At 37.5% G+C, this 22,567-nt stretch overlaps 2 protein-coding genes across 3 annotated transcripts in view; both read right to left on the bottom strand.

Annotated features, from left to right (window-relative positions):
- Nucleotides 1–185: 185 nt before the first annotated feature.
- Nucleotides 186–14,199, bottom strand: ice2 (interactor of little elongator complex ELL subunit 2). The gene is given in 16 exon segments (XM_027173233.2): nt 186–505; nt 2,328–2,577; nt 4,227–4,277; nt 4,521–4,602; nt 6,292–6,421; nt 7,140–7,306; nt 8,013–8,497; nt 8,499–8,869; nt 8,997–9,181; nt 9,390–9,546; nt 10,265–10,381; nt 10,657–10,791; nt 10,941–11,060; nt 11,187–11,436; nt 13,602–13,703; nt 13,995–14,199. Coding segments are annotated over 16 exon segments (2,790 nt in total). The 5' UTR covers nt 14,009–14,199; the 3' UTR covers nt 186–331.
- A 1,505-nt stretch (nt 14,200–15,704) lies between these two features.
- Nucleotides 15,705–22,567, bottom strand: part of roraa (RAR-related orphan receptor A, paralog a) — a 251,793-nt gene continuing 244,930 nt past the window's right edge. For both annotated transcript variants that reach the window (XM_027173029.2, XM_027173031.2), the window contains one exon: nt 15,705–22,567. This exon is cut by the window's right edge and continues 87 nt beyond it. In XM_027173029.2, coding sequence (XP_027028830.1) covers nt 22,490–22,567 — 78 coding nt within the window. In that variant the 3' untranslated portion in view covers nt 15,705–22,489.

Raw genomic sequence — 22,567 nt, 5'->3', positions numbered from 1 at the left:
AAATAAGGATTTTTTTAAGGAAAATATATATAATTTATTGTTACTTTACAAGTAAAAAAAAAAAAAAAAAAAAAAAACTATTACAAACTTTTTTCAAAGTTTCACAATGAAACTGACATAGATCTCGGGTTTGTTGCAATATCTAAAGAAAACAATTTTCACACACCCGTGTGTAGGAATGACGTAGCAAAACTAGACAACAAACTTAACTGAAAAAAAAATGCAGAATTACAGTACAAATGATCTACTGGATATTTAGCATATTCTTTGCTTAGGTTATGTTTGCAGACTCAAATCCTTCACTTAACAGATGTTAGTCCTCATCACTTATTTATTCACTTTTTTCACATTCATCTTCATTCTGTTTGCATGTTTGTATTTGTCTGTTTTTGTTTTTTTTATTATTTTTCTTTCGCTTTTGACTGGCCGTCCTTGTTGCTCCTTGCCTCGGTGGTGCAGATGTAGTCGTGCTGTTATCCCACTTTGCTTCACCGCACCATCCTGCCTGAAGGATTGTGTGTAAAAAAAGTGTTGAAATGTTACAGAGAGAATAGCAAATTGTCAATAAGTCAAGAATGTCATAGTACACAGATTTCACTCGCAGCAGCACATTCAGTTTTTTAATTCAATCAGTCAGAGTGACGTGTGCTTAAATTTCAGCTGTGTGTTTTCCGTTGCAGTGGGATAAATGTTTTTATCAGTTTCTTAGTTATAAATCTAACCTTTGTTTTAGCAACATCAGTGATCTAAATGTATTTATATATTTCAGCTATAAATGAATTATTTACTGTCTTGATTTAACTTGATGTCTTTCTATCTAATTAATAGTTTTTATCTATTTGCATTTCTATTCAGCTTCTTATGTTTGGCTTTTGTCAATTTAGTCTGGAAATAAAAGTATAAAAATATACTACAAGACTTTATTATCCTGGAAATATTAGCAGTCACCAAACTTTTAAAGTTTAAAGCTTCTCTTAGAATGCCACATTTATGAGAAGAATTTTTCTCCATTTTCTCCCTAATCTGGTCACAAGACAGACAGAAGCTTGTAGGAAAGGGTTATGTCTTCCCTCTTACCCTAAATGCATGACCAATTTTTGCTCCCTTGGCTCTTGATCATTGATAGCTGTGGCATCATTGGGACTGACACTAGTTAAGGTGGACACTAGTTAAGACTACTAGTCTTGGCTTGTGCATATGCATCTGTTTAGCTTAAATTTTGAATTAAATTAATTCAATAGTGTTAATTAGAACCTGAAAAAGACAATACTAATGTTCAAGGTTCTGTTTTAGGTTTCTTATGTTTCTCTCATATTGTGTGTAATTCATGGACCTTCAACTTCTAAACTGATACACAGTTAAACTGTAGTAGTAGAGCCATGGAAAATAGAAGACTGTTTCAAAGACATGAAAGCTTGGACTCAAATAAATGCTCTCTAATAGCCTATAACGATATGAAAGAAAATATCACCATTAAAAAAATTCTAACTCTATATAATGCTAAGAAATGTATGCATGCTTTCATTAACAACATTACAGTACGAGATATACAGTACAGCATATAACAGTCTTATAGTTAGGCTTCACTTTCAAACGTCATAGCAAAAACAAAGGAATTGGCTGTTGTTGTTTCAATAATCTCAGCGGGGACTGTATTCAATAGACCTTTCAAGTTTTGTAGTAATTTTTATAGCTTATTATGATAGCACTGTATGAAACCAAATGTGGTCGTCTTCAAATGATATGAAAGAAAATATCACCATTAAAAAAAACTCTAACTCTATATAATGCCAAGAAATGTATCCATGCTTTCATTGTTACATTAACTTGGTTACATTAACACTTTCAAAAGTCATAGCAAAAACAAAGGAATTGGCTGTTGTTGTTTCAATAATCTCAGCGGGGACTGTATTCAATAGACCTTCAAAAGTTAGTAAATAGACCTTCAAAAGTTTTATAGCTTATTATGATAGCACTGTATGAAACCAAATGTGGTCGTCTTCAAATGGCTAAGCTACTAATGCTAGGCAAACCTCTGGGCCTGTAGCAACGTACAGCCACCATGACACAGCTTCACAGACTGAGGTTTAGCCGATTTTTTGTAATTTCTGGAGCATGTGAATGGAATGGTAATTACTGCAGCCCATCTGATAAGAGAAACAGATATGCACCAATGTGATCTCAGTTTCTAGCAGTTGGGAAATAATGGTCACAGTTCAGAAGAAACTATTTTTCAGGCTGTCTTTTTAAAGAGGAACCTACCGTCTATAGGATATACATTTCTTTCATTTCTTTCAAAGCAGAAGGAAGTGTTCTGCTAGTTATACCTTAGGTTGCGTGGATGGATGTGGAGGAAAGGTGCATGGAGGTCTACAGTATTTCTTGTGAAATGGCATGAGATAGTTGGGATCCACAGGAACCCAGGGAATTCTGGCCTCTGGGATTAAAGGAGGTCCACAGTGGACAGCCTGGAGTTCATAGACACACCGAGTGGGCTTTTTTCCATCATTGGCTTTGAATATGGTCAAAAAAGCATCACCAGATTTGTGGCCCAACAGATATCTCCCCTCTTGTAAGCTGAAATAGATGAGAAACAAACAGGGCACATAAGAAAGTGGGTGTGGGTTGACACAGAAAAAAGAAATCTATGCTTCAGGCTGCTGATTTATGAAATGACAAATGACTGGTGGGGATTGGATTGGATCAGCATTAGTGACAGCAGCCAATTGTGCAACAGCACAAACCCAGTTTGGGTGCAGGTTTGGTTTGGACTGACTCACAACATACTCAACATTCCTTAACATAAATTCCAAAACCAGCTAGTAGTGAGGTGACAAAAGAAAGGTTCAAATGAAAAAGTGTGAGGAACATAATTGTGAAATCAAAAGTACATTAATAATTATAGTGTGTAAGTATCAATTCCTCAAACAAGACTACCTCAAAACTATTAATGAAACGTTTTGAAAAGTAAACACAGTAAAATCTAAATATCAGGCCCAAAAAGGTTAAAGTTTTGGGCTGAAATGTCAGAAGCAGTTGTTTACTGGTATGAATCAGCTCATACTGTTAAAACCTTAATTTTTATTCATATAAATACTGAACATTATGGACTTGAAACTTGTAAAAGAGGGAAATGCAATCTTTAGTAAAAACCATCAAATAGTTCACAAGGTGCACCAGGAAACAAAAAGGTTGAAATGAGGAACATGTGAATTGACAAAATGACAAATGACAAGAGAACACAGAGAAACTTTGAAAAGTGTGAAGCCAGAAAGGTAAAAAAACAAAACAGAATATTGGCAGCCATAGGACTTAAAACTAATGTGGATATCATAAATGACGGTGTTCAAATTACATTTGATCGACTGTCTTTCACTTTTGAATTATTTAAAACTATTATTTTATTTTGATGCAAACATTATGAGACAGTGAAAAGTTTGTGGGCTTATTTTTATACGTCTGACAGCCTAGTCACATGACCACAACATTCTTGTACAATAACACAAATCTAATGTGTAGCCGGTGACTTGGTACGGTGTAGTATTCACTTCATTTCATTCCTCAGAGGAGAAAGTGTGAGGTTTGACCAATGACTTTGTTTATTCCCAAAGCGTCAATCAGAATCTGATTTCACAAAACCAAGCACTTTGAGTTTGTGAAAACTATGTAGTAATTGTGCAGGCGTGTAGTAAAGATGGGCAGTGGGAAGAAGTACCTCAAAAAAGGTGCGTTAGAATACATTCAAGTCTATACTGCTTACAGTATAATTTATTACCATTCATAATTATCAACAATACTTAATTTTAGAATGTTATAGCTGTATGGTGGAAATGCATAAACATTGCATATATAAGGATTCATAGTGTTGAGTATAAAAACTCACAGACGACACACCCTTCATTGACCTTCACTGTTAGGAATGTGGTACAATACATCCTGGTTGAGATCAAATTGATACACACTTTCCTACACTCATTCACACCTTGGAGCGACTTAGCCTAACCAATTTACCTACTGTTATGTCACACTGAAGTGGGATGAAACTGGAGAACTCTGGAGCTTTAGGTATATGTTCAGGTACATGTACATTAGACTTGGGTTTAAATCTGTACTACACCAATGGTGAAAACAAGTTGATTTAAATTTCTAACCAGAGTTATGCTGGGACTAACTTATGGGAAATGCTTCAACAAATATCAATCCCTGGCATAAAGATAAGATCTTACCTCATGACTTTTTTCAATATGTGGTGGAGTGTGTTCAAGCACCTGGCTGGTCTGTAAGATGGGAAAAAATGGATTTTAAAAGAAAAGTGTATCTGTAAACCTGAATAACTATTAATAATCTATTAAGACAAATCCAGATGCAGAACAGTCAAAATATTAAGCTAGTCAAACATAAGAAATGCAATTAAGTGTGCAATAATTATGATATGTGATCGTGTGATATCTGACTTTACGCAATGAGACTATCCTAGTAAATGAAAGAAAAGGGGAAATGAGGACATGCAGTGAGTTTACCTGAAATCACAGGTGTTCTGGATCCAGTCAGGCTGGAGCTCTTGAAGCAGCACTACCTTTGATGAGTGTGCATTAATCCGGCCTACACACACACACACACACACACACACACACACACACACACACACACACACACACACACACACACACACAGAGTTTCTAGGTAATACCACTAGTGATTTGCTGATACGCTACTTTCCCATATGATTGATGGTGCTGGATGAGCAGGGCACAGTCAAGCAGGAGCATGCTGCTGTAAAGCAAGCATTGCATCACTCTATTCAACTCTGAAGGCTACGTGAGCTATTGTAGAGAATACAGGACAGACACGTCTCCACATGCTGACTTGAGTTTAGGAAATGTGAGAAACTTCCTCATGAGGCAACATCCAATAGACTGAATGAGAGCATTATCTCAAAGATCTTGTAAAGAGTGCACTCCACGTATGAGATGAATAATTAGAATCACCAAGTCAAGCTATTCATAATGGGAAGAGAACTGTGAGATAGTGTCGTGTTTATAGAAAGAGAAGTCTCAAGAATGCCATGAACACCTGAGATAGATAAATGACAATGCTCATAAAGTTGTATTTATATTTAATATCCTCCAAAGACAGCTCAGTTTACACTCAGTAACTCGATCAGAAACACAAGCCTATTCAAGTCCAGGCAACACCCATAACCACTCCGCGTCTGTCCTGACCATTGGTTAATAGCTAATATACTTATTTTGATTTGACTTATAAATCATTTGCAGTGATTTCACATTGATTTGCAGTGATAATATAGAACTTTATCTCTCTGTGTTTAGTCAATCAAATATGGATTTCTAATGTTACAGCGTAGTTTACCCCAAAATGTCAGACATCAGAATTGAGCACATTCAAAGAAAAGCACAGACAAACACCTCCTTCGGCCAGGGTAAAACTTCTCATGAAGCCTTGCCAGAGAAATGCAACACTTCAGTGTGAAAGCAAGGCCAAGGCCGGGCAGAGGGTCACTGAGCAAGCTAGATCCTGGACTAAGCCCAATAAAAAGACTAGATTCCTTAACAAAGATAAAGGAATGTCTGACTGAAAAGAGAGGATAAGACTGTGCCTCCCTTTGCATTCTTTCAGGACTGCATACTTATTTTGTTCTGACTTAAAAGCTTTTAAAACAAAACCAATAAAATCTCCAGGTCAGTTCACTTCTGTATATTAAACTATAATCTGTCGTAAACACACCGAGCTTTATTCTGAAAAATGAAAAAACATCATTCTGAAAAACAGCTTTGAGCTGAAAAACAAGTTTGCTGACCAACTGCTTTTTAACGTTTTGTTAAAATAATAGTTGCTATGGCAATAGTATGGCAATAAACAGTCACAGAGGTTATGTGCGTCATGCGTGAGGCATGTGGAGACGGTCGAGGGTGGGGGCTGTGGGGTTGGGCCGCTTCCCCTAACTACTGACTTCACCCCGTCCTGTTCACACTGACTCACCAGAAGTCTTTATCAAAGCCTGCATGGTAGCATTTCTTAACGGCAAATTCTTCAGAATTAACCGATATAAAAACCATTCTGGGTACTTCTGTACAAATGCTGACTTGTATGAATAGTATGTTTACTTTTCTGATGACAGTGTTTGTTTTGCTAGACCCACCCCAGCTAAAGGGCGTACAGAGTCATTAGTCTGTCATTACTACAAGGCCATGCTGTCAGTAGTCAGTAACACCTGATGATAAATGCATAGAAGCCCCTTATGAAACATACAGCCGGGAGTGAACATCTTACCTATAAAAGATACCGTGCTGGAGTGAAGCTGCTGCTCAGCCCACAGCTGGCACGCCTCGGTATGGGTCAGACTCTCGACTCCGTAACACAGCTGGTACTCCAGCTTGGGCAGCACATGCACAGGGACAGCCTGTACCAACACAGACACCGCACTGTTATTCTCTACACAATTTAGTCTTCATTTATGTTGCACACCATTCGATCAGGCCTAGCAAAAAAAAGCTAGTAAAGTAGCGGTTGAGCTATAAAGTAAGGCTACACTCAGGGAAGCACAACCTCCAGCTCTTTATGTTTAAAGTCACCTGATTCTTCTTTCCAGCAATACAAGTTTTGGTACAGTGGCATACTACATCAGTAGTTAATCTTGTACTAATTATACACCTAATAGGTAACCTGGTTTGTGTGTCCTATTGACAGCAAACAGCACAATGTGCAAACAGGTATACATTATGCTATGACCTAAAAATAGAGACATGAAAGTGAAGATTATTACACATACGTTATAACTAACTAATAAAAATGCTTTAAGTTCCCCCAACATCAGATTTTTGCTGAATACTTAAGCTTTCTAATAACTTTACGGACGTCCATTGTTGATACTGAGATACAAATATTCGCAAATATTGTATACCGTAGTATAACTTGCCTTTGAACTGGAACCATGTTCCAGCATGACAATTCCCCCTGTGCACAGAGCAAGCTCTATAAAAACATTGAACATTGAAGTTGAAGAACTGAACCCAACAGAACACCTTTGGGATGAATTGGAACACTTTTGGATTTGTTTTGGATTGTTGGCTTTTATCAGGCTATACCCATTTTTAGCTTCTTGGAATTTTCCTACTTACCCTGAATGTTTCTTGGTCATGTCTGGGATGAGCAATGGATACAGTGCTACGCACCATCAGCAGCACATCTAGAAGACTGTAGAGTTTATACAGTATGCTACCCTCCTCAGGAGCTACATAGTCCTCCTCATCCTCAGCACTCACCAACAGCTCCTCTCTCAGCAGCCCTGCCACACACACACACACACACACACACACACACACACACACACACACACACACACACACACACACACACACAATTACAAAATCTGGTCTCAGAGCCCTTAATTCCAACCCTCATATTTGAGGTGATCACTAATATAGTAGCTACAGGAGCTGCATAACATCTCTAAAGTTAGTGACACACACTGATTATCAGGTGACAAGCTTCAAGCTGCAAGATATCATCGGGGTCATTCACACACTGTAGGTATTCCCGTCCCTCCAGGATTTCACAATTTTTCATTTGATAGCAAAAATCAATGCAAAATCAGTCAAACTACACAATATTTGAAGGAAATTGCAATATTTTTTAAATTACCAAGAGGAGTTGTGTGACAGCATCACACATTCAACCGAAGGCCTATTCAACTCATGTGCATCATGAGTACAGCTGTTTTAGAAAGTAATTACATGTGTTTCTGTGGTAGTAGATTACAAGAAAAATCCTGTGCTTCCACACAAACACAGCATTTTTGGATGCTAACAATCACAAAAAAAACAACAACAAAAAAACAAAACACCAGTGAAATCCTTGAGGGACTGGTATGCTAATCTAATTCAACTTTTCACCAGTAACGATAACACTCTAAACAGGCACAGGACAACAGTCCAGCCACTTTACAGGCACAGGTATCCATCAAAAAAAAAAAAAAAAAAAAGAATACTAACGTTTTCTTTGCGCCGTGGGCTGAGAGATGGCAGAAGCTGCAGCCTCATTCTGCAGCCCTTCTCTGTATTCCAAGTCCAGGTACGAGGACACGCTAGGTTTGACCAGAGACACAGGGTGGATGTTGGGTTTTGGCTCTGCTGGGTGAGAATCTGCAGCTGGTGCTTTTGGAGATTCTTGGTTTTTAGTCGCTGTGGATTTCAGCATGGCGTTCTGCATTCGTAAAATATGCCCTAGTTGGTCACAATCTGCTGACACTCTGGGCCTTTTGGCTCCTTTCTTAGCTCCTTTAGCAGATCCGCTTGGACTTAATTGCACACTCAAATCACTCACAGAGGATGTCTCGGGGACAGTCACCTGGTTCTCATTCTCTCCTCTCCTCTGTAGGGAGTCTGGGTCATCGATAATGAGACGTTCCTCATCAGAATCAGTGTTCATAGAGGAACGCCTCATTCGCTTGGCTGGAGTCTCATCCACAGTCGAACTCAAAGGGGTTTTTTTCAGATACAGAATTCAAAGTAGTCTCAGCACTCTCGTCCACTGAGCTGTCCTCTACACTCAGCCTGGCTGCTTCTTCCTGCTCGTCTTCATTTGCTGGTGTAGAAAGTGTTGATATAATGTCTTTAGGTGTGCAAGTCATATTGGTTAATGTGTGTGATGTTTTATCTGTATCTAATTCTACTTTAGGTTTGAATAATCCCAGTGGTTCATTTTTAGAAGGTACTTGAGTTTTCGATTCATTGTCCTTTACTTTCTTTTTCACTTGACAAGACTCCCCAAATGATTCCAAGTCGGTTAAATCCACATCGAAATCTAGATCATTGGTATCGAATGAAACAACTGGCCTGCTGCTTGCTTTCTGAACAACATAAACAACAAACAACACCGAATAATCAATATAATTCATCATCATGCTTACGGGTTCCTAAAAGTGTAGCTGAGGATTGAAAAGTGTTGACATTTTCCTCACTGAAGTGAGAACTTACCTCTGTGGCAAAGCCAGTTCTATTGTTGTAGTCCTCTGATGTGAGGAAAAACACAGGATTCGAACCGGTCTTCTTGTAGGCCAGTTTTACACTCTCCTCATGGAAGAGGTGATTTCTTTCTCTCCATGTCATCTCCGTCTTCAGCAGAGGAGGGTCGATGTACACCGTTTTACTCCGAGTGCTACCTGTACGGCAATCATCTTACACGTTAGGCTTTTTTTGTGTCCAAACATCCCTGCTGTATTCATTTACTACATGGTGCGCTAGTAGACAATGGCAGTTTGTAGCTAAAATCTTTAGTCGATCTTTTCTCTTCCGGTCGTCAGGTTATGATTTGAGTGATGAGCTGATTCTGAATCGGAATCTGATGAGGAAAGATGGAAAAATTCTTACCTTTTGCAGGGTTTACTTTCACACAGACTGGCAGTTCCCATGCCTCAGTAAACCCAACACTGTTGTTCAGCAGCTGGAAGAAGGCCTCTTTCGCTAGACACACATGTGGCTCAAATGTAGCACTGAGCTTTTCTGCATTTGTGTCGCTGCTGATAGGCTGCAAAAAAGAAAAAGAAAAAAGAAAAAAAGGACAAGGGTTGAACAGGACATCTCTGTTTTCTGTGAAACAACTACTAGCAGCCTAAACAAAACAGATTTAATAGCACCCTCTAGTGGCATTTCCACCAAATTATTTGTCCATCCCTACAATGCAGAATATAATGAACCCCAGCCATTTGTTTTTATTAAAACATCAACACACATGTAATGTTGATTTAGCTAATAAATGTTAGATTCATTTAAAATATTAGCAGTCTTAACCAAACATATGGAATCATCCACTTGTCCAGGGATGCATTTGATGGCACTTGCGTTTTAATAGTCATGAGTTCAAATAAGATATGAAAATAAAACAAATACTGCATAGTTTTAGATTTTATTTAAACACACTAAATACATTTATTTTATCCTCGATATGATTTACGATCATTCCTTAAATTGACCCGAGCAAAGATCTATCATCATCAATATGTTTTTTTAAGCATTTTTTAAAAATGTTTCTGAAAGTGCTGAATTAGAAAAATAAAGTTTATTTTCAGAAATCTCTTTATTACTTAAAAGTTATCAAAGTAAGGATGCTCTTATGCTCAGGTTCAAGGTAAATCGTGGACAGAAACTCCGTACCGACGATAAGCTGAGCCCTGGATTGAAACGGGACCCTGGAGCTGTGAAGCTGTAATGCATCGTGCATCGTGTATTAAAATGCCATCACTTACTGTGTGGAAACGAGCAGCTTTTTTATCTGGAGGGTTCACAGCTGAAATGGACTCATAATCCGTTGGTAGCTGTGTGCTTTGTGTCAGCATTCGTTTTTCGACCATCTCTATGGTGCCCTTAGGAGAAAGTGTGGAAGTTATTGAAGTAATAACTACAACAATAAGATAAGAATTACAGATAAGTTCTTTCAATTATGTGTTAAAAAAAAATCTTTGAAAAATATATAAATTTATAATTTCTTTCAATGACATCAAAGTGTTTAATCGACTTTAATGTATCGCTGGCAGTTTGTAAGCAAAGCATACAATCAAGAATCAGGATCAGATTTTTAGGTCATATCTCCCACTTCTACATTAAGCCACATTCTAATAAGCTGTAAAAGGCATCTTACCATCGCAAGCAGCTGCTTCTCAAAGTTGAGCGAAATATCAGAGACAAATTTCCCGCCTGTTAAACTGGTGATTTCTTGAATACTGTACACTTGTGGGTAGTGTCTCATGTGCTCCAAGCAATGTTGAAAATACTCCTGTTAACCCAAAAGGAAAAGAAGTCAGTTTCGATCCCAGTTTCAGATTAAATGACTGCATGAGGGTGAGCTGTCCTGCAAAGACAAGTAGCAGAGTCAGTGCTTAAGGGCATGCAGAATTTGTAACACTCTGAGGAACTGTGCTGTACCTCGGAATATCGAGCAGCTCCCGGGGGCATGAAGTTATAATCATCAGCGCACACTTTAGAAACATCTTGCAGGTACTTCATAAACTCTGCCACCTCGGTATTCACCTTCTCTATTAAACTCTAATTTTAAAAAAAAATACAACAAACAAAAAAAAAGTTGAAGGATTGTTTCTCGGGTTTTGAGCATTCTTTGTTAAAAGCTCAGTTGCAAAGCAGGATGATGATGATGACGACGACAGAGTTTACCTGAGGAGCCGTGGACTGCTTGTTGTTCTTAAGGGTGTTTATACACATCACTCTTTCTTTGCGGTTGAGAGAGGAGAAGCAGGGGTAAGGCACTCTTGGATTAAGGAAGAATTTTTTTTCTGTATTCTCAGAAACTTTATACTGATATTCAGGAAGAGCTTCTTTGCAGTCTGAATTTTTTTGGCCTTGTCTGACGCTGGTCTGCGGTGTGCCTTTGTTACGTTGAGCACAACTGGCTTTTTCATCAGGGCTTTAAAGGTAAAGCATTACAGGATGAATTCATTTCTAAAAAGTAGAATATCATTCATAGTTCTGATTTAATGCTAAATAAAACAAATACAATGAAAATGAAAAAAAAAAAACACAAGAGAAAAAATCCCATATTCCTGTATATAAAGGAAAAAAGAAAGTAAGAAAGTAAATAAGCAATAAAATAAGCAAATAAAAAAGCATGGTTAGGTCTGTGGTAGATTAAGCAACACAGAAAAAAAAAGTTTACTAGTATGACTTCTAGAATGATTATTTACTGAATGATGTAACTTTACCAAATTACAGAAAAATAATCAACAACAGGGTGGTGAGATTTGGCCTGCTGTGAAGAAAAGATTTGTTTGTTTGTTTGTTTTTTTTTAGAACAGCATGTCCCAAAGTATTTCGATCCTTTCATAACAGAGCAATTTTACATTAATTAATGACTTATCACACTTGTTTAAATCCATTTATATTTACATTCAATGTTTTGGAGCATATAAAAATCAAGTTAGACGTAATGATCACACACCTTTCTAATTTTTAAGATATTATAATAAGTCATCTATCTTGTTCCCTGTTGGTTTAGCGGTTAGGATCTGATGCTAATACTGCCTTGGCTCATGACTCAGTGTCGGTCTCAAGCCCGGATACAAATAGGAGGGTTGCGTCAGGAAGTAAAACAGGTGCCAAATCAAATACATGGAACAATGATCTGCTGTGGTGACCTCTAACGGTAGCAGATGAAAGACAGGAAGAGACTAAAACATCTACTTTGCACCGTATGGACAACTAGGAACAACACAGAAGCTATAACAGTATATCGTTCCAAGTTTGGGGTCCGTAACCCTGAAACGCCTATAACAGGGAAATGAAACATGAGTGTGTAGGAAGTGGAGCCAGGACTGAAAGATTGGAGCCAGTGTAAAGGTTAACCTAAGGGTGGGGGTAACATACTTATGGGAAATAACAGTGATTACATTTGGCTACTGAATTCTTAACACGTTGAAGCGTATTCAGCTGCTCCAAGCAAAACACTACGGTAACAATCAATCAGTGGGGTCTGACATCTGAGTAATGGGTTCTGCTAGAGAACAAGGAAGAACCTGAAACAGACTGGATTTGAGTGGTTAAAACCAGTCTTTGTGCCATGCGATACCATGCTGATGTTTTGACCAAAGTTAAAAAAAAGTTCAATCTTTAAAGTGATGGCAAGTTTCTAAACTTGGGTCAGGAAGTAAATAAAAACTCTTGAGGAAAATTCAGGGAAAATACAGGAATGATGATTGACCTGAATAAAGGTGGCTAGGGAAGAAATTAGATCAGCCTCTAGATATTCTGGATCATTCAGTGCCATCTGCATAGCAATGAAATGGCAACATGCTGTCTGCAGACACTTTCAAAGTAGGACCATGTGAATAATTAATAGTTGAAGAGAAACACTGAATCCCTCAGGAACACTAGCTAAGGGAAGCTCGAACCAGAGCACAAGACCAGGTCTGCACACAAGACCAAAGTGTCTGTAAGTTCTAATCATTTGTGAATAAACCTTCAAAATGTACATGAACATTGGCATTTACTATACATGTGTATACACATCTGTATTTATTTTTTCATTAATAAAATGATTGCCATATATGCTGAACACCATCCCATTAAAAAGCCCATTATACTGGTTGTGGTAGTGATTGTTGCTAATGACATGGAACATTTCGAAAGACGATGTTTTATTATCTAAAAGGTTTTATTTGGCACCTTTATGAATTTTGAGTTGTCCAAGCTATAAATAAGAAGTAAAATAAGCACAGCACCATGCTGAAGTTAAAGTAGATATCAGCATTTAAAAAAATTATATTAGAATTTATGACTAAACTAAATCATCTTATAAACCACTCATTAGTCTCCAGTGACCCCTAAAAACATGTTGCCCGTGTCAAGCTCCATGTCTCAAATATTCATGTTAGGTATCATCACAAATAAATCTTACGCAACACGAGTTCTATGATTTACACTGATCAGATACAACAATATAAATACTGACAGGTGAAATGAATCACTTTGATTATAAAATAGTGACATTACTGATATCAGTATGGAATTTTATAATTTATGTAATATTCCACAGCATGAAACATGGTATACAAATTTCACTATGAGTGACTTTACCTGTGTAACATGGCCCAGAGCTCCTTTATGGTGGGTGCAAGAGAGAACTGATCAAAGACATCTTTAGAGAAAGGGCCCAGGTCTGCGACAGGAGTCTGATCCCTGTACAGACATCTGCATTAGTCAAAACAACTGACCACAACAGTCTGACTCTGACACAGTGGATAAACATTTACAAAGCTATTATCATCTCAGCTCTAACCGGAAGTACAAACCGTTACCCAGGCGATAACAAATGACGTCAAACTCCAATTGCTTTTGCAGAATACGGTGATTTATAAAAAATGTTTTAAAAAAAAAAACAGATCCCACAACGTATGATAATTTAAAATACATTTCTAACTGACTACAATGAGCTTAACAATCTTTAGCTAACTAGCTCATTTAGCTTACCAATTCAACTCCATGTCTGTGAACACAAACGGACTGTTAATATCGACTAAAAATTAGTTCCTTTCTGCATACACGAGTGCAGCATATCGTTTATAAACTAACGACTTTATTGCTTTATTGCTTTATTGCTTTATTGCTAATGCTATATACGCGTTTTGATTATGTGAACTAGTATAAACAGTTCAACAAAAAATGGTGACCGTGTTGGAACACCAAACGTATATATAGTTCCGCACAAGCGCCTGTTATGTTTGTTTTCCATTTCCATTTCTAAAGTAATGGAGTGTGTTTGGTGTTTAATAAGAACCGACTGGCTCTATTTGAATCCACAAACATGTCAGTATTAGATCATAAATACACAAATATTTATTAATCTTAGAGTCCTAAGCACTTAGATAAATCCAGCCAAGTACCAAGAACCAGGGGAGGAAGGAACTGTATTTTGTATTATACACTGAACAGTAAGTCCTGTTTGGGGCTATTGTTATATATTTGTTTGTTTATTTGTGTGTTTGTTTAATTTGTTCTTTGTTTACGTGTTTGTTTGTTTAGTTTTCTTGCTTGCAGCTTTTTAATAATTGCACATTTATTTTAACCTTAGAAATACCTGTTAGAAATCTTAATTGCTGTAAAGAAATAGAATAATTAAACAAAAAATTGAGTTAATTTTTAATGGCTAAATTTTTTATTTTTTTTAAATACTTGAGTTTAAATCCAGATGCTTTCATTCATGCATTTTTTTTTAAATATGTGTGCTTAGCCTTTTTTTTTTTTAATGAATTGGTGATGTGGCTGTGTTCAGAATCCCATTCAATTTCATGTCATTTCTATACAGTTGTACAGATCAGCTGTTTTTGTAGAATGTTCTTCACATGTGATAACAATCAGAATGACTATTTTAGAGATATGGGGAAAGGTGTCTTTATAAAAACCCTTTCATAATTTCTCATTGTTTTTCACATCATTTGTATATGTTGTCATTTCATACTGATAGTGAAAAAAGTCCTAACATGATTGATCTTGTTCTCATTTTTTACTCACAATAACCTGCCTTAAACAGGGGTGTGTACTGTTTGTAACCACTGAACAGTTTTTCTGTACTTTTCCATCGACTGATAAGATTACTGCCTTCTAGATGGGAATACACCCAGTCTATCACATGTACACACATTCGTTTACACTAAGGAGCCATTTAGAACAGCTTAACTGGCAGCATGTATTTAGGAGGTGTAAGGACACTGGAGAACCTGGAGGAAACCCAAACAGATATGGACAGAAACTCTATACATGATGTTTATAATGAACTCAGACATTACGCTGACCTATTTGTTCCTCAGGAGTCCACTTGACTACAAACTTGACGTTATCTACATTTACATTATTTACTGTCCGGTGTCACTCAAGTGAGGATGGGTTCCCTTCTATGCCTGTTTTTTCCTCATATCATCTCATGGCGTTTCATCTCACCATCGCCTCAGGCTTATTCAATAGGGATGAATGTTAGAGATAAAAAGTAACTTAATTTTAAATGAAATTTGTGTTTTTACACTTCTGTAAAGGCAATGTCTATTGATAAAACCTCTGTACAAATAAATTGAACCTGCTGTGCCACGTTGTCTCCCTACAGTTATTTCTACTTTCAAATAAATGTTGGTTCAAAATGACTGTAAACATTTCCTTTGGGAAAAAAAAAAATCACAGTAAATAAGAGCCAATTACAAGCGGTAAATTTTATTATGGGATAACAGCACATAAAGCACATCTAAAATCGATGTGTCCAATGCACTTTTAATAAAGGTAATATTAAAGGTACAGTTTCTAAGTACAATATAACAACATTCATATTAGAATGAAAAGTATTTAAAAGACAACATTAAATTTCTTATTTTTCTTTACAGCTGTATTTACAAAAATGAATCAAAATACTTAATTTTCATATTCAAGAATCAGACGAAGAGAAGGAGCAAATCTATTATTGTGAAGATACTACCTCCTAAATAGAGTTCAAAATAGCTGGATAAAAAGGTACATGATCATCTCTCCCCACGGTTAGATCAGTAGCAAACGTGTGATGTAAAAATTTGTGACAACCACAAACTTGTCTTGGCATTTTTCCCTCCCCGTGTATATGCTGCTTGTGTGTGGAGTAAAACCCAGACCCCCTGCGAGCTCACATTTAAACACACGACAGGAACAAAATCTAAACGTGTATTTATGCATATCTTACATACACATGTGAATACTTCAAATCCAATGCATTAGTCATTCGTCTGCAATAACGAACAGAAATTGGAAGTATTGTAAAGTAGGGGGGGGAAACACCGAGTGGATTGTCTATTGTCCTTTACAATATGCGCAAAAAACAGGGTCTGAAAATAAAACATCCAGAATGCATGTTTTACTGTTATTACACAAGGTTATATTCATGTCAGCAGAAAAGGAACAGAGGAAAGGAAAATTGACTGTGCATTGCAAGAACAGCTTGCGACATAAAACATGGAAAACTATAAGCGGTGGGAAAATGTTTCACGTGGTCAGAAAACAAAAGTACAGAACAGTTACATTGAAAGAAAAAAAATGTGAAGAATTTGGATAGAATTCACCTACATGTGCAAATACATGACCATTTGACTAGAGAGTGAACAGTGAAAACTATGTCATTTCTGCATCCTGGACCACTGAGAGGCACTCAGTGGTGTTGTTTGTGTATTATTGCGAGGATAGCTGTCATACTTGCTACAGAGGAACAGAACAATTTGAGCAAATATGAACCTACAGCTGACAATTTCAACCTCTTGCACTTTTCACGCTTAAGCCACAGTGTGCGCGCTTAATTAAGTCTAATGATAGACAGTGACGTCGTATACGTTAGCGCAGACAAAATAAATACGCACAAAGCTGTAGTCTAGGCCAAGTCGGAAAATAAACAGGACCTAAATGAGACTGCCAATAATTCTAGAAATCATCCAGTATGTGCTCTTGTGTCTGGGTAGCGTGTATCTAAAGCATTTTGTTCCCTAGCGTAGGAATTCTGAGCAAAGTACCGGTAGGCGTTGCGTTTGCAAAAAATCTAAGCAAGTCTAGGCAGTGGTTCTCACAATCAAAAAGGCTCGACACAATACTGCTTTTCTTTAGCTTAAACATTTTTTAATAGTGACAAATCAGAAATGCGACGTTTAATAATAGCATCTTAATTAGATGATACCGCTTTTACTTATAGTCTTAAAGTGAGAAGGAAACAAGAGCGCAAACCCGAGCCTAGCACACTGATACAGGCACTTGCCGGGGATTTAAAGTAAATTTAACCACTATCGTTATTCTTTATCGTTATTCTTATCATTTATTGAGTCCTAATATCAAGAATGCATCAATACTTAGTGAAATGAATGAACTAATCTTGTGGCCTTGTCTATGAATCAAGAGTTTGCATGTTTATTTTTTCTTTTGTTCACGAAAGTAACTTACCTAGCACCACACGTCAGTTTAACACAAAATTAAATGTCAGCACGGCCTACCGCTATCAAACTAACTCTAAAAGAGAGAAGTATACTAAAACAGAGATACTGTACAGCATGATGTATCCAATAAACAGATAAATATTTGCACTGAGTAGGTCTTAATAGCAGTATTTTCTTTCTTTCTTTCATTTTTCTTTTTTTTTTAAACCTATACAGACAGATGTTACAAAGTTACTTTTATACATGTGATCAATAATAACATTAAATATAGTGAATTAAAAGCAGAAAGCTGACGGGGAGAGAGAAAGGGAGTGAAATCAAGCTGTACAGTTTACAGGACATATGAAGTTCTTAGTTCTCCACCTGGGAACAGAACTAGTCAAATATACAAACGAAACGAAACGAAAACAAAAACCAAAATCAGAGAGAGAGAGAGAGAGAGAGAGAGAGAGAGAGAGAGAGAGAGAGAGAGAGAGAGAGAGAGAGAGAGAGAAACAAAATGTGATAAATAAGAGGTGTATTTACATGCAGGTGTCCAAAGCCTATGCACAAAGATGAATAATAATAATATACCATATATATTATTGCTTGACATTCGATTATGGCTAAAAGTTTTTTTTGTTTGTCTTTTTTTTTGTCTTTCGCTCTATATTCTAAAACATACCTCACTTTATTAGCTGTGCTTTCGGGAAAAAAGGTCACATTTAAAAAAAAAAAAATAAATGCAATGAAAATGATTGCTAATCTATACATCTTAATAACACTTTCGCCTTCAAATCAAAATGGCGTCACAAGCATGACATCACACGTTAATTCCATGTGTTAAAACATGGTGAATATTATTCAAATGGCTTCTGGCAGTCTAAGTGCCCTCGCTAAGAAAGAACGCCGGAGTTATTACGATGGTACAGTGTAAACTCATTCTGTGGTATTTGAGACTGCATAGGCCCGTCAGTGGCAGGATTGCATAATGTTGGTGTGAAGGATTTTTAATAAGATAATGGCGTGCACTGTGTCATGCTTGTCCAGCCTGATGGATGAGCTCAAACTTGCTACTAAGAGTGTGTAAAAACCTGGGAAAACTAAGATATCCATTTACCATTTACTTCACCAGCTGACCCTGCTGCTCCTTATCTACTGTATTAAAGCCTTGTCTGGGGTTTGACTTTCACACACACACACACACACACACACACACACACACACACACACACACACACACACACACACACACACACACACACACACACTCACACTCACACACACTCACACACACTCACACACACTCATATTGCTTCTTACAAAATGAACAAAGAGGGTAGAAAGAGCTCAAGACACGCAGAAACACAACACAACATGGAAACCTATGATGCACAACCGGATCTTTTCACAAGCGAGAGCATTTATCTGTACATCAATATGTCAATACCACAAATCCAGAGATGGTTCAGTACTTTTGATTGAAAAAATAAATTTGTCCAAAGTTTCTACTTTACAGCCTGTATTGCTTTTAATACCTAAAACAAACTACACTGACCAACAAAAAAAGAAATCAGTACAGCTTTTTTAACGGTGCAAACGGGTATCGTTGTAATTAGCATTCACTAGGACACCACAATATGGATCAAGTAGACTGAAAAGGACAGAATTGCAACAGTCTTCTGCGTATCAAAGCTTGTTCAGCGGGAACTCCACTACAGTGGCTACCCTGTCGAAACCCGTATTAGTAACACGACGCACTCCTGGCTCATGGGCAGAGTCTGCTAGTGGAGCTAATTCTACAAGAGGTATTTGGCACATAGACTCATACAATATATGTGAAAGTTACACTAAAAGGGGTGACGGTAGAGCTCATTGCTTGTTTTTGTATAATGCTGGACCCTGTTGGTAGCGTAACGCGAGTGCACCGAGACTATTTTAAACTGTTGTTTTCTACATTTCTGAGATGTGATGAGATATGTAGGATCTTTTACATGTGAGAAGTGCATGTGAGATGATGAATCTTACACACTGACCAGCAGAGAAGTACTTCTAAAAGAAAAAGAAAACAAAAAACACTCAAATGAAAACACCAAGAGAAAATGTGATGTTGCTACGTTACAAAATGGTCTGCCCTGTTTTTGTGTTTTTTTTCCAGTAAAATGTTCTCCCTGAGCATTTGGTATTTAAGTCCACATGCTGCCAATTTGAAATGTTCTGCTGGATTGTCATTCACAGCTTTGATGAATGTTTTTGTGTAAATTCAACATCTCTGGCCAGCAACAATCAATCAAATACGTTGTAGATGCACTGAATCGAAGTGATGTGATTATCGAAACAGGTTCTCGGTGCTAATAAACCTGTGGTCTAATTTTAACGTTATACTGTAATGTTGTTTAATGAGCCGTGCTTTTAATGACCCTGTTAACGTTACTGTGCTATATTGAGAATGTAGGTACAGCAAATAATGGAGGGCAGGACCAATTATCAGCATCTCATCAAAATGAATGTTAACTGAGTCAAACAGAGTTAGAAGTACAACTCTTCCCTGAGGAAAATACACTGTATATTGTATAAGGAGCATTGAGAAAAGGTGGTGTAGCGAATAGAAGTGACTACAGATTGACTAACAACTAGCAGAAATGTTTGTTCGAGGGATATCGGTGTGGTGTTTCTGTATCATGTTTGCATTTAATAAGAGTCACATTATTATTTCACTGGAATGTTCTGTGGACTCGAGATTAGGAGAAACTGCTATGGCACACTTGAAGGGCTTAGACTCGACAATCAGACAACAATTACGCATCGGGGGGGAAATAATAACACTAATAATACTATTGTTTTTGTCAAAAAAAAATTGGAAAGACACAAAAATCGAATTATTGCAGGAATAAGTGCTTTATAATCTCACTTTCTTTCTCTCCCTCTCCTTCTTTCATCAGCTTATGCACTGTACAGATTAGAAAAATAGAAGTTTTACTACCAGACAAGGCTTTGAATATGTTTCTTATTCTTTACTGTCTCCTTACTAGCAGTACAGCTGGGCAAAGGCTGCTGCAGAGATGCTGTGTGAGAACTAAAAGCTCAGTTCAACTCAAGTCTCTGTTCTACGAAAGCAGAATTAACACAGGAAAGTCTGCATGCTGTATCATTAATACATGAATACTCAAGTTATAGTAGAAGATACTGAGATGCTGTGTACTGAACTCTTCACCACTAGGTGGAACCATTGACTTGTGCCTTAATATGGTGAGGATTTATGATTCTAAACCCCAGCACCTGTTTTCCACACACTTTCATGGAAATGATTTAACTATTGTGCTTTATACTTGTCCTGAAACTGAGCATTGTGCCTAAAGGAAGTTCAAGCTTGCTAACACGACATCTTCAGACAAGGTGAGATGCAGACTGGCAGTGTTGTAGAACATGCTGATCTAGGATCAGGTTCAGCCTTGCACACACTTCTCGTTCTGTAAAGCGCTAAAACAGATCTGAGCTGAAAACCAAATGAAACTTAGAACACCTCTGTCAGCCTTTACCCAGCACTGATCTTATCCTCACACACACACACACACACACACACACACACACACACACACACACACACACACACACACACACACACACACACACACACACACACACCTGTAGGAGCTTCCAGCATGTAGCCTCTGTGAGTCGGTGGTTTTTCGCTTGTATTTCTGTTTGCACATGCAACACATCACTAGGTAAATATACAAGTCTTAAATTAAAGAAAGGTGCAAATAAAAGTGCCTTATCAATTCTTGACAATTAAGAATAGTCTAGCTACTATTATCATACATGTTATTTAAAATAGATTCTATAAACATTACTTTTCTTTTCTGTATAGTAAGTACTTATGACCGTATACCCTGTAGCACATTTAGAAAACAGGTGGAATGGACCCTTGCGTTGTGGCGGTGTGCTCAGTTAAACTGCCATAATCTGTCCAGAAAAAAGATTTAATAGCAGATGGCCTTATAGGATCTCACTAAGCAACCACGCTGGATGAAGTGCTCGACAACTAAAAGTAATTGCATTTTTTAAAAACTAGAATTACCAGAATTCTATTTATTTTTTCTCCTTTCTTCTCTCTTTTGTTTTTTTTAACGATTGTCCTTAGAAAGGCGTCAGTTTCGTGATACCCCATGCAGACGGCTCTGCTCCACGTGCCCCATGTTTTCTCTTTCTCTCCTTCGCTCTCCTGTTCACCCTCTCTCTCTCTTCATCTGGTGCTTCTCTTTTGACCTCTTTAACTGCTGGTTTACATTCTGAGCAGCAGCTTCCCAGCAAAAGATAGAAAGAGTAGAGAGATGAAAACTAGCACATGTCTACTGCACTGGTCACAATTCATGCATGTTCTTTTTTTCTTTTCTTTTTTTTAAGTTTGGGAATGGATTTATCTGAATTTGGTTATGTAGGGATTACTGATTTCTTCTTTTTATACAATATAACTTTTTTTTTTAAATTCAGACCAATTTTGCAGAATGATCAAAAATAATAATTGCCTTCTATAAAGAATTTAAAGGTTTGTTACTATAGTACGTTTTGTAGGAAACACCATTTCTGGTGATATTTTGGGGAAATCATCATGGGAACATTCCGGAGTCGTATGCATGAGCGCTTCAGGTTCAGCCAGACAGACTGAGAGAGAGAAAGAGAAAGAGCAAGAGAAAGCGAGAGAAAAAAGAGAGAGAACAAGCATCTTCATCTCCTCATCCTTTCCCTGGGGCCCTCCCAATCCCACTTGTGTCAAAAAAAGGAGGAGATAAACCTCACAAAATCAACCCTCCAAATAAAAGTTATCTTGCTGTACCCCCCTCCCGAAGGAAAACAACAACAACAACAACATCAACCACAACAACAACAAAAAAAGGAAAGTGTGTGCAGCAGGTAAGCTGTCCTGTTTTTTGTTTGTGTATGTGTCTGTGCTGTGTATGTGTGTATGTGCAGGGCACTGGTAAAGTGTCTCAGATTCATGCTCGACATTCCCCACGGTGTTTGTGGCCCCTCAGAGTGGGCCGGACGAAGGGGCCGCTACCCGTCCACAGGCATGGACTGCTCAAAGTCTGATCCAAAGAGCTCCTTGTATAAGGGCGGGAAATGGGTACGCAC

The sequence above is a fragment of the Tachysurus fulvidraco genome, chromosome 10 (assembly GCF_022655615.1).
Source record: "Tachysurus fulvidraco isolate hzauxx_2018 chromosome 10, HZAU_PFXX_2.0, whole genome shotgun sequence".
Taxonomy (NCBI): Eukaryota; Metazoa; Chordata; class Actinopteri; order Siluriformes; family Bagridae; genus Tachysurus; species Tachysurus fulvidraco.
Note: the sequence above shows the minus strand (reverse complement) of the source record. Positions and strands in the feature narration are given on the sequence as shown.